This window comes from Fusarium venenatum (assembly GCF_020744135.1).
Source record: "Fusarium venenatum strain MPI-CAGE-CH-0201 chromosome Unknown EDB82scaffold_1, whole genome shotgun sequence".
Taxonomy (NCBI): domain Eukaryota; kingdom Fungi; phylum Ascomycota; class Sordariomycetes; order Hypocreales; family Nectriaceae; genus Fusarium; species Fusarium venenatum.
The window spans coordinates 3716225-3728616 of record NW_027072129.1 but is presented as its reverse complement, the minus strand read 5'-3'; the positions used below and the strand labels follow the sequence as shown (position 1 = coordinate 3728616).

The 12392-nt window shown below is 49.6% G+C and overlaps 3 protein-coding genes across 3 annotated transcripts; 1 reads left to right on the top strand and 2 right to left on the bottom strand.

Annotated features, from left to right (window-relative positions):
* Positions 1-690: 690 nt before the first annotated feature.
* Positions 691-6431, bottom strand: EDB82DRAFT_485627 (uncharacterized protein). Its single transcript, XM_025731130.2, has 3 exons — positions 5979-6431; positions 1514-5926; positions 691-1462 (listed from the first exon to the last, which is right to left on the bottom strand). Exons 1-3 carry the CDS (start codon positions 6381-6383, stop codon positions 920-922), a joined length of 5361 nt encoding a protein of 1786 aa, XP_025590187.2. The 5' UTR covers positions 6384-6431; the 3' UTR covers positions 691-919.
* Positions 6432-6599: 168 nt separating this feature from the next.
* On the top strand, positions 6600-9679 carry EDB82DRAFT_485624 (uncharacterized protein). The gene is made up of 3 exons (XM_065608241.1): positions 6600-6947; positions 7000-8934; positions 8989-9679. The coding sequence occupies exons 1-3, from the start codon at positions 6726-6728 to the stop codon at positions 9484-9486; spliced, it is 2655 nt and encodes an 884-aa protein (XP_065465477.1). The 5' UTR covers positions 6600-6725; the 3' UTR covers positions 9487-9679.
* On the bottom strand, positions 9680-12057 carry EDB82DRAFT_485617 (peptidase M16 inactive domain-containing protein). The gene is made up of 2 exons (XM_025731133.2): positions 11561-12057; positions 9680-11499 (listed from the first exon to the last, which is right to left on the bottom strand). The coding sequence occupies exons 1-2, from the start codon at positions 11690-11692 to the stop codon at positions 9931-9933; spliced, it is 1701 nt and encodes a 566-aa protein (XP_025590189.1). The 5' UTR covers positions 11693-12057; the 3' UTR covers positions 9680-9930.
* Positions 12058-12392: the final 335 nt, after the last annotated feature.

Sequence of the window (12392 nt, the reverse complement as noted above, 5' to 3'; positions counted from 1 at the left end):
AACGGTCAAGATCTATTTACAGATCATGGCACCCGTCATAGGTCGCCCCAATTGCAAATGCCGATCACTGCCGTAGTAGTATGTGTGTATGCCCCGGATATCCCGTAATCAAAAAGCTGCAAGGGCACTAACAAGTAGTGAGACCTAATCGAGTGCGAGTCTTGATGTGGCTGCATTAGAATCATTCTTTTCTTTCTAGTTTCTACTAAGCATGAAACGTCATAGGGGTTCTACATAGTACATACGGTCAGACTATAGTTAGCTAGTAGTGGTGTTTACCATAAGAACTGAGGCAGAGCGAAGCAACGTTGCTAGCAAGCACCACTCGATACGAGGCGATCAACGTCTTGCACCTTCGAGTCTCCGCTTCAGGAGAAACATTTATAACTAAATTGGGTAACTCTCAGTTGATCCAGCAATTGAGACAAGTCAGCTATCCGTGTATGTACACAACTCAGCTCAGCCCAGGATGACGCATTAGCCTACCAATGCCGAGACTTTAGACCCGGGAGTGGATTTGTTTAGTACAGGTACTTCTCTCAAGGTGAGTTAATGGTGGCCAAAACAAGTACTACAGAGCCGCTTTTTACATAGAATCCCTGAGACAACTACCTATTCAGGTTTTGCTGCCAGGGCCCCCCATCTATACAATTGACATCCTATAACTTTCTATCGTCATTCGCCAACATTGGTTTGCCGAATTCCGATTCATTAGGAATTTCATCTCGTGTTAAGGCTTGGCTGATGATTGTGACATTCTTTTCAAAGTAACATTCCATTCTTCACCTAGGACTTGTTTCACAGAAAACGGACATTGTTGGTAACTTTGTTTGCTAAAATTGATCTATGCTTGGTAGTAACTTTTGAAGGCCCCTATGTATTATGGTATCCCAAATTGAAACTTTGATGAAAGACGTCTCTATTCTTCCATCTCATCCGCCTCCTCAGCAGCGGCAGCAGCAGCTTCCTTCTTCACCTTGAAATCAGCCGCCCATTTCTGAGCCGCTGCCATCGCCTCGCTCTTCTTCTTGGAGTCAGTCTCCCAGGCGGTCCAGCGTCTGAACCACTTCTCTGCCTGTAGGGGCTTCAAGCCTTGAACGCGTGTTCGTGCCTTGAAAACATCGCGAATAATAACTGGGTCAGGTTCTGAAAGTCCAAGCTCAAGATCGAGACGCTGACTCCAGATATCACCCTTCTTGGGGAAAGCCTCTAGAAGACCCGCGAACATAGTTCGTCCACGCTCAGGCTCGCCGTTGGGAGATCTGAACTCCAGAGCAGCGAAGCGAGTCATAAGGTTTGTGTGATGAGTCTTGCCGAGTTGCTGGGTAGCTCTCGGTAGTAGAGCACGAGCTCCGTCAGGCTTGTTTCGAGTGGCGTGCAGGAAGTGGGCGTAGTTCAGCCAGACATTAGGAGACTTGGCACCGAACTTCTTGACCATTGTCTCAAACAAGGCTTCGGCATCCTATTCATGAATCAGTAATTGTAATTTCATAATGCTTTTGAAGTAACTTACCTTGAGCTTCTCGGACTGGATGTAGACACTGGCCAGTCGCTCGTGAATCTCCTGCTGATCGTTGTATTGGCAAGCCCGCTTGAAAACCTCCTCCACAGTTTGCTTGGTTCCGTAGGCAACCTCCAAGTTGAGATAGGCGACCCAGACGTTGAGCTTCTCGGTCTCTTCACGGATGTTGATGGTCTTAATGGCTCGCTCAGCAACCTCTCGTGCCTTGGAAAGCTCAGCAACTTGCATTTGGAATGCGAGGTAAGCGATCCACAGCTCTGATGAGTCAGGCTGTCCCAGAAGTAATCGCTCGTAGTCACTAGACGTTTGAGGGCCGTTGATATCGAGCTCAGCGGTTCGGTCGATCTGGACCTCGTCCCTGCTTCGCTTCTTCTTCTTAGGCTTCTCAGCATCCTTTGCCTGTTCCTCTGACTCTGACTCGGGCTCATCGAAGGGGTCAGCGGACCACTCCGATTTCTTGCCTGCACCGAGACCCTTGGACTTCTTAACTGGCTGGTCCTCCATTTCCACATCTGAATCCTCATCTTCCTCGTCTTCATCCTCATCCTCCTCGTCCTCATCATCTTCATCGTCATCATCTGAGTCTCCGGCGTTGTCTGTACCGAGAATCTTGAGAATAGCGCTAGCGTCATCCATATCAACATCATCGTCATCGCTGTCATCCTCACCAAGACTGACACCGGCATCGGAGTTGTCAACATCAGAGTCAACGTCCTCGAATAGTGAAGGCTTCAATCCAAATGTGACTCGTCGCTTCCCAGCGTCCACCGATAGAACACGAGCCTTAACGACATCTCCTTCCTTGTAAAGCTTCGTAGCGTCCTTGACGGGCTGCTCAGCCATTTGACTTCGATGGCAAAGACCACTGACGTTATCGGACCCATCGACCAAGATGAAAGCACCGAACTCCTCGACCTTGCGGACCTTGCCCGTAACAACCTGACCTTCCTGAATGTCATTGTAAGTGGTGGGAGGAGTGTAGTCCTCGTCAACCACCGAAGACTTCAAGCTCAACTCGACGTGGCGAATCAGCTTGTCAACAGCAATAACGCGACCCTTGACTAGTTGATCAACTTGGAAATGATCCTTCCACTCCTTCAGGTAACGGTCTGATAGATTGGAGATCTTGACCAGAGCAGTGACCTGTCCACCAAGGAGGATAAAGAGTCCCTTGTCAGAGACGTTCTTCACGAAACCTCGGACAATATCGCCAGCATCGAGCTGAGAAACATCGCTGATCTCCTTGTCCTTGACTGGGAGGGTTGAGCTCATGATACGAGATGGACGAATTGACAGTCGGAGTCTCTTGTTACTTGAGTCCAATTCGACAACGGAAACACGGACGATGTCACCCTTCTTATGGTTGAGAGTGTTGATGGTGTCAAAGTCGTCAGACATATCAGGGAGATGGACAGGGCCTGATACAACTTCACTGAGCTTAACCAGAACCTGGCGTTCGTTGACCTTCGTGACTCGTCCAGGAAGGACCATGTTCTGCTTCAGGACACTCCAGGTAACAGCATCAGATGAGTTAGACGAACGAGCTGAAAGGTCAAGACGGTTGTTGCGAACATCCACGTGAGTGACTCTAACCTTCAGGGCTGAACCAATGGGGAAGTTCGCCTCGAGATCGTTGAGCTGAGACAAATCATCCGAAGCCTCCATAGCAGAAATCCTGCCACGGACGGAAGGTGAAAGGTTGACCCAGAGGTGTTGAGGACTAGAGTTGTTGACGAAAGCGACATGAGTGTCGCCAACCTTAAGATCCTCAAGAGAAAGGGGCTTGAGTGTCTTGGCTTCGATATCGCTGGGTTTGGCAGTGAGTTCAAGAACAGAGTGAAGCGAGCGGTGGGAGAATGGCAGGAATCTGTGATCCTTAGCGCTGTGGACTCCCATCACACGAACAGAGATATTCTGCTTCTTATTGTACTTGTCAAGAGGATCCTTGGGGTCGAGAATATCTTCCCACTTGTCGAAGATTTGAGAAACGTCGATGCGACCTTGGACCTTGCTGTTGGCGAGTTGAACATTGAGCTGGGTATCCTTGATAGAGGTGATCTTTGCGTTGGTGATTGTTCCAGACTCAATGTCATCCGTAGCGGCGGGCTTCTCGTTGGCCTTTCCCTTCTTGCTCAACTCAGCAGTTTCATCAAAGTCAGCTGGAGCCACCACGATGCGCTGGTGGTCGGGGATGACAGAAACAATCTTAACCTCGATGGACTGGTGCTTGTGCATGCCAAAGTCAGGCTGGTCCTGAACATCAGCAGGAAGTCGAGTTTTGGGAAGAAGAGCAGTTAGGCTTCCAGCAAACTGAACAAACACAGCGGTGACGGTGATGTTTCTGACGAAACCAGCCACAATCTTGCCTTCCTTGGCCTTCTCAAAGCTGGTAAGGAGAGTCCTGTTCTTTACAGCGTCAAGAAGGCTAGGCTTGTGGCTGAGGACAATGACACGTCGGTTGTCGTCCTTCTCAATAATCACCAAGTCAGAAAGGGTCTGCCCAACGGCAATACGCTTGAGAGCATATTGGTTCTTTGAGTTAGACTTGTCAGTCAGATGACCAACAGAGAGGGTGGCCTTGAGCTGAGAATCGGCTAGCTCAACAAAGACTTGATCCTCGGTCTTCTGTGTAACCTTGGCAGAGACAATATCACCAGGCTGAAGCTTCTTGAGAGCATTTTGCTTCTCCAAACCGAAAGCGGAAGGGTCCTTGCAAGAAACAACCAGTCTCTTATCCTCAGGTTGAACATCAAGAACATGAATGCTAACAACCTGACCAACTCGGAAATGCTCCTTGGGATCTTTGATGTAAGCCTCGCTCATCTCAGAGATGGGCAGGAATCCTTGAACAGTGCCGAAGAACTGAATGATAGCACCGGATGACAGGACCTTGATGATGGTACCAGGAATCTGCATACCAACACTGACTTCGTCGTAAGACTTGATAACGGGCGCCTCGGAGTTGACGATGGTCTTCTTCAAGGTAAGGCGCATCTGCTTCTTGTCCAAGTTGGTAGAAAGGACTCGAGCCTTAACCTTCATACCCTGTCGGAACTTCTTCTCGGGGTGTTGTAGTCGGACATCAGAAAGATGTTGCTCAGGAACAAAACCACTGATACCTTCCGCAACCTTTACAATCAGGCCGCTGACACCCCTCTCATCGACGACGACCTTTTCGATCTCGCATGTCAAAATTGCACCGATGGGGACATCCTCAAGTCTGAGGTATTCCTGCTCAAGAACAGACTTCTCGAAAGATATTTGGAAAAGCCCGTCGATTTCGTTGTAGCCGACAACGCGACCCTTGTGCTCTGAGCCAACCTTGTAGGGGCCACTCGACTCGTAGAGCGCCTCCACCTTGCCATCCTTGACTCGAGAGATGTGAACGAATCCGCTTAGACCAGGAATGCCGATATCGACGAACAGACCAATATCAGGCTCAACGTGGCGAACTGTGCAGGTCTCGACCAAGGATGAGATGGGCAGCACTTGTGTGGGGTTCTTCTTGGAGTCGGTTGACTTGGTAGGTCGCTTCTTCTCAAGAGTGGTGATATGGGGGAGAAGAGAAATTCCAAGCTTGGGTTCTCTGGCACCTGGAAAGTTACAGATAACACGGGCCTTGGCTCTTGAACCAATCTTGTAGGCTGTGTCCAGGCTCACACCAGCTGGACCAACACCAGAGTGGATAATGTCGGCAGTCACATCGAGGTGTCCCATGATCTTTCCAGCGAGTCCTCGTCGGTCGGTATTGGAGACAAGGACATCGGTCATGGTACCAGGAAGGAAGGTCTTGATGGTGGTCGCATCAGCTGGTAGGTTCTTGGGGTTGCCGATCTTCTTCTGCTGGAGCGAGAGCTGGGCAATCTTGCCGTTGGCGCCCTTGCTGATAGCCTGGCACAAAAAGACAGCGCCGGGCTGCAGTCTCTTCTCGTCAATGGACTTATCAATCTCATTTCGTGATAAGAAAGCACCGAGGTTCTCAATACCGGTATCCATCACAAAGCCACGATCCTGGACACTGGCAATCGATGCCATGACTGTGGCGTTGGGAACGACGTCGTCCTTCTCCAAGCCAGTGTTGGCCTCGCTCGGTCGCAGAGAGAGTTCTATGCGTCGCTTACCCTTTCCAGTGGTAGACTCCTCGACTGTGGATACAACGTAGGCTCTGAGGTACTGACCGACGGCGAAGATTGACTTGAGATCGATGCCGTCGTCGTCATCGGCTTCTTCCTCCTCATCGTCGTTATCCTTGTCGGCGGTCTCGTTCTCGAGACGCTCGGTCAATTGTTGAGAAATAGCAACGATTGAGATGTGACCAGTAAGGTTATTTGGTAGTGCGACTTCGACGTCGAGACTGTTGATTCGTGTGACCTGCGCAAGAACGAGAGAGCCCTTGACCAATTTCTAAACCAAAGTTAGGAACCGACGCAAGATTAATACCTTTTAATGTGCTTACCTTGAAGCTGAGACTCTCAACTCGAATTGTTTGTTCCTCATCTCCAGTCTTCTTGTCCGCCTTCTTGTCGCCCTTCAAGGCAGTCTTCCTCTTCTTCTTCTTTTGATCTTTGGTGGCAGTGTTAAACTCCTCGTCGCGCATGGCATCAGCCTTGGCTTCGATGTTGATCTTCTTCTGCTCGAGGGGAGTAAGGATGCTGGCGCCACCTCGAGGGAACATTGGCTCATCCTCCTTCAAGATTGAGACGACGGGAGCCTTCTCAGGCTCGTCGGCGCTCTTCTTGGGAGCGGGCTTCGCATCCTTGCCGACTTTCTCTTTTGTTGTAGGTCGGGCTTCTTTTGTGTTCTTTGCCGATTTGGCGGGGGGATTGCCGCCAGGGGCGTCTTTTCGCTTGAGGTTGCTCATTGTGAAAGACGTTGGCGCATCACCAACTACTCTGTCCTTCACTGTTCGTCTAAGTTGTAGCTGGGTCGAAATTTTTCTTTACCTTTTGCTTATCGATAACATGAAAAAACTATGGAGCTCCCTCTAGACCGACTAAGGCTCCACTTTGATGCACAGTAGCAGTCCGGACTACGGCGGGGCCCTCTGAAGGTAACTCTAGGAACTTAGCACGTTAGATCAACACATGACAAGCACTATGAGATTACCTACCTTAGTAGTTTTTAATAAAGCAACAACAGCAAACCTAAAAGCGTCCAACTAGTCTTTTCATCTCGATGGAATTGTGAAGCGACGATACTTGACATGTTTCCTAGAAAAAAGGCACGGTTGAGCTCGGCTGAAATGACCACAAAGGACGACGCGAAGACCCTGGTCAGCGCCTCAACAATACAGACCCCTACGTCACAATCACAAGCGTCAAAGGCGACACCCGCGACGGAAACAGACCAAGGTAACCAAAAGGTGCCATCGAGACAACAGACTATGAGTGATTCTCGCTCCATAAAGCGCACAAGTAGCAAAGACGTAGGATTTCTTAGCTTTATATTACCCTCTTAAGGTCTAACAAGACATGCAGGTACAAAGACCAAGAAGTTGGTACGGCTCATGGCCACGAGCTCCGAAAGCCTCGGCATCCACCTCAATCGCGAAAGAAAACATACTTGGAGGAACAGTAAAATCCAATAAATCCCTCGATCTAAGCCGATACGAGGCGAAGAGGAACGACAGCGATGATGCCAGTATTCTAAGTACGACGGGCACGATTAAAACGATGCCGAAGATTAAACAAAACAAATCCGATGCTACCATGACCGAAGAAGATACGCAGAAAGAATCGCAAAGTCAGATCAAGCCGGATGTTGAAACGTCCGGAGAACCAACTCAAATCGCCGAAAGCCAAGAGACATCAAAAGACGTAGGGACCGCAGAAACAACAACCCATGAAACGCAAGAATCTGAGACCAGTGATGCCCAGTCCAAATCTCAGGCCGACATGCGACCCGCAGCATCTGCATCCCAGAACGACGGTCAACAACCGCCAACTTCATCAGGGTGGCTAGGGTGGTGGTCCAGAACGCCTTTCACGGAGACGCAGGCAACTCCAACACTTGATACAGGCACTCAGCCAATGATCGAGATTGAGACTACAAAAGAAGCCGATACTCCTCGGCCTGTCACTCCACCCGCTCAAGCAGAGCCTTCAGAGCAGATGGCCTCTCCTAAAAACGATCAAGGCCCACGACCTACTTCTTGGTTTCGATACTGGTATCCTTCTGCCGAACCTGTCAAAGCTCCGGAGGATAAGCCAGATATTCAACAACCACAAACAGACACTGAACCGCCCTCAGAAGACGTTATCATGAAAGATTCTGAGCCTCCCTCTCATCAAAATGAGACGCCTCCCAAGAGCGGTTCGACATGGGCCTTTTGGTCGAAGGAATCGCCAAAAGCGAAAGAAACCCAGCCTTTACCCGAATCTGGAGAAGTAGCGGTGATGGGCGAAGGGTCAGAGGCCCATCCTCAACCCATGGCAGAACGCGATGTATCGCCAACCAAGGACAGCAAAATAGAAGATCCAAAGGTGAAGGATAAACCAGCATCTGTCAAGTCCAGGTGGATGAAGAAGAACAAACGCGTTAGGCCTCAGTCGATGGATTTGGATCGCACATCATCGCCCCCAGTATCTGGGGCATCAACCCCAACCAGGGCAGCAACTCCTACTCAAGATATTGATAAAGCCTCAGCAAAGATTGCTTCTTCCGATCAATCCATCGCCGAGTCGGAAACATCTACCAAGCACTCTGGCAACCTCCTGCTTCCATCTTTCTCCAGCACTTACCGTATGAAGGACAACCCATCCATTGTGAAGCAACTGACGCAATTTCTGCTTCGCACACAGCAAGCCCCTCCCAACCATGTATTCCGAGTGGACAAGCCTCCAAATATCAAAAAGGCTATTGCAATCGGTGTTCATGGGCTCTTTCCCGCAACATACCTTCGCCCTATGATTGGGCAGCCAACAGGTACATCTCTGCGTTTTGCCGCCCTTGGAGCTGAGGGAATCAGAAGATGGGCTGAGTCTCATGGCTGTGGTGATTGCGAGATCGAGAAGGTTGCCCTCGAGGGAGAAGGAAAGATTCAAGATCGTGTAGACAACCTATGGAAGCTCATGCTTAACTGGATTGATCATATTCGCAACGCTGATTTCGTTCTAATTGCGTGTCACTCGCAAGGAGTTCCCGTGAGCATCATGTTGCTCGAGAAACTCATTGATCTCGGCATCATCACCAACGCCAAAGTCGGTGTTTGTGCCATGGCAGGAGTTGCACTGGGGCCTTTCCCTGACTACAAATCCAGCCTACTCATGGGTTCTGCTGCTGAGTTGTGGGACTTTGGAAACGCAGAGAGTGACAACTCAAAGCGTTTTGAGAACGCTCTGAAGCGTGTAGTAGACTATGGGGTTCGTGTCACATTCATTGGTAGCATTGACGATCAGCTCGTACCAATGGAGGTAAGTCGTAGCCACTGCCCGTGTCTCTTGTACTCAGTTAACTAACATATATAGTCCGCCGTCTACTCACCTGCGAACCATCCTTACATCTACCGGGCTGTATTCATCGATGGGCGTGTTCATGCCCCTGATTTTATTGCTCACCTGGTTGGCTTCGCTCTCAAACTTCGCAACCTTGGTGTTTCAGACCATGGCTTGGTTCGCGAGCTATCCGTCCCTCTTGCTGGCTCCCTTTATTCAGGTGCTGGTCATTCCCGCCTCTACTACGATGACGCGGTATACGATCTTGCCATCGCACACGCTCTCGAAACAGCACCTGCTGGTCCACCACCAGCACCATGTACCATTTCCCCGCGCGGAGGGCCATTGACGTCCCAGAACCCATATGTCTTGCCCTGGATTATGCGCGGATTGTTAGAAGAGAACTTTGTCCGTACTGAATTGAGTGCCGAAGCAGATGAGCTACTCAAACAGTTCGATGACTGGAAACCTACCAACAAGGCCCTCAAGGACGTCAAGTACCGCCTCGAGGCTGTGCGGTCCAAGCTTTGATTTGCGGGATTTGAACAGGTTTTATGATTGATTTTATACGGCATTAGAAATTGCAGGATTTTATATTAAGCAACAGGGCATACGGCGTATTGCGAAGACGGCGCAAATTCATACCCAGAATGGGTACATTATAGTTTGGAGTTCAGTGATAGCGAGACTTTGCATACAGAATAATATACATCAATGTAGCCTTTTCTTCTTTAGAATTCTTCATTTGTCTGCTTTATGCTAGTATACGTTAATTTTGAGTCTAGGGGAGAAATTGCGTGGGCTCATATAATACATATTTTCCCGACCATCATAGTCTTTCTACTCCTCATAATGCTACATCCCAATGTCCGGTATATGCTTTACAATATCCCACTCTATTATACAACTCCTCTTCACGGAGGACGTCATGCAAGTGACCAACACATCATCTCTTGGTACGATACCGCATCAAATCTATGGCAAGCTGCCAAGCTTCCAGCTATCGATGCGATCTTGAATCTGGTCCCAGCTCATTGTGTGGCTGCTGACACCGTATGCCTGAGCCTCCTGTAACACCACGGTAGGAGCACCGCTTCCGCCTCCAGGGTTTTTCACATGACCGCCAACAATCATGGTGGCCACACGACGGAGGTCATCTACTGTCAGGTTCTCGATACGACGACACATATCCTTAACGGGAATCTTGCGGCCGTGGACCTGGATTGAGCGGCCGAGATCCTCGAGCTCAACCATACGGCTCTCGAGGTTCATGAGGAGACTGGATCGCAGCTGGTTCTTCGCACGTGCGACCTCGGTCTCTTGCAGACGTGAGAAGCCTGTCGTCAGGGTAAGGGCACGGAGCTCTTGGCACATGACGTCGAGCATGGCAGCTGTTCGTCCGGGCAAGCAGCTTGCTGAGATGCCGAAAAGACCGGAGTCAGTGTAGGAGTGGTTGAAGGCCATGCATGACTCGACCCAACCGTGCTGGTTCAGGACATTGGTGTATAGGCGAGAGTACATGCCTTTACCAGGTCCACCAGCAGAGAAAGAACCACCACCACCAAGGAGAGTTTGGAGTGTGGCGAGGGCGTAGATATCGTCCGAAGAGACAGGGAGGCCTTCGAAGGCGAGGTGGATATGTGTGAAAGTAGGGAGACCGCTCAGGTTAGGTGGTTGAGCGGGGAGCCAGGAGAAACCGCCCGTATATTTGGAGGGGCGTGCAATATCGGCTTGAGAGGGGAGAATGTTGAGATTCTGGGGAGCGGAAGGTGTGTTCTTAAAGAACCGTGAAAGAAGCCCGGAGGATGACTGTGGTGATGAAGAGACTGAGGATGCGCTAGCTTCGCTATCTGATAGTTCGCTTTCGCTGGTCTCGGAACCAGTTGTCTCTGTGGTCTGCTGTGTGCCCTTTTGCATATCGCCAAAGAACTTCTCTGTTAGTCTGACAGCCTCGCTGTGCTCAACACCAGCATATGCCACGACCATTCTCTCAGGTCGGTAGAAGAGATCTCGGTAAGCCAAGACGGTGTTTTTGTTGATAGCACCCAGCCTATCCTCCGGGCACAGCAGCGGGTTCCCAAGGGTGTTATCCTTGAACGCAGCAGTGTGAACTAGCTCGGGCAGGATTAGTTCAGGCTTGCTCCAGATCTCGCGGATCTCATATCGTGCTGTCTCGATCTGCTCGGCAACTTCCAAGTCGGTGATTTGGGGGTCGCGGATCGTCTCGGCGAGGAGTTCAATGGTTTGAGGGACAGCGTTGTTGAAGGTGGCGGCTTGGTACATCATGCTCTCTCGCGACGAAGCACACTGAATGTTTCCGCCCAATGCTTCGACCTGCTCGAGCATATCGTCTGCGGAGCGCTTCGATGTGGACTTGAAAGCGAGTCGGTCCATAATATGGGATACACCGCGGAGAGAGTCGTTTTCGAATCGTGAACCGCCCTCGATATAAACACCCACACCAGCGAATGATCCGGGGAGGGCTTCTGACGCAACTCGCAGACCATTGGGAAGTGTCGTGACCTTGTCAAGGTCTGTAGGATCCTGTTCTCTATTAGCAAGAGTATTCCGTATAAACCAATGCCAAATTATTGTTATAAAATACCTTTTCAATACCCTTCACCTTAACAGTAGCCATAGATCTCCGCGCCAGCGAGAACTTGAAAGCCTGGCCCAAGACCTTCGAGCATGAGGCCCGGGCCTTTGTAGGCAGGCCAGCGCTGAATTGGCGAAGCATTTTGAAGATGCGCCTGCTTTTGTAAAGAAATGGGAATTGCCAATTTCTAACAAATACAAACAAATGCTTGAAGGTATCGTCACTGGCAAACAAGTTTGCGACTGACTAACGACCGTCGAAATTTAGTACGCACCCCGGCCTGTCCGCCCGCACTCGGCGATTAGGCCGGATCATCTCGGTGCCGTAAACAACGGATTATGATGACATAATGTCTTCTGTGTGCAAGACAATTCAGACGAAGACGGCAGAGTTCATGAAATCAGTGCTGATATGATTAAATTAATTGGGATATTAGGAGGCTCCAGTACCGGCATAAACTACTATGAACAACTACGGAATGTAGCGTTGTGGTGAAAATGCAAGCAAGCATGATAAATTTGGAGTGAAAACACAATAAGCCTAGTGACATTCTCTCGCTTTATATCATGACTATTGATCATGACATGAGTTCCTGTGTCCAATCGCATTATGTTATATATCCAAATGATATTTCACATCAATTTCAACACTGTGCTTTATGATAGGCAAGTCTTTCCATTAACTCCCACCCATAGGCCCTTGTCTTGGCCAGTTGTATCCTATGTCATATGAGACCTATTCGTCAAACACTACCCTATATCTAATTCTCTTTCATATCTCGCTCAATCAAAATAGTATAACAACGCTGTGCAAAAGATGCGTAGTCACGCTCCATCCTGTC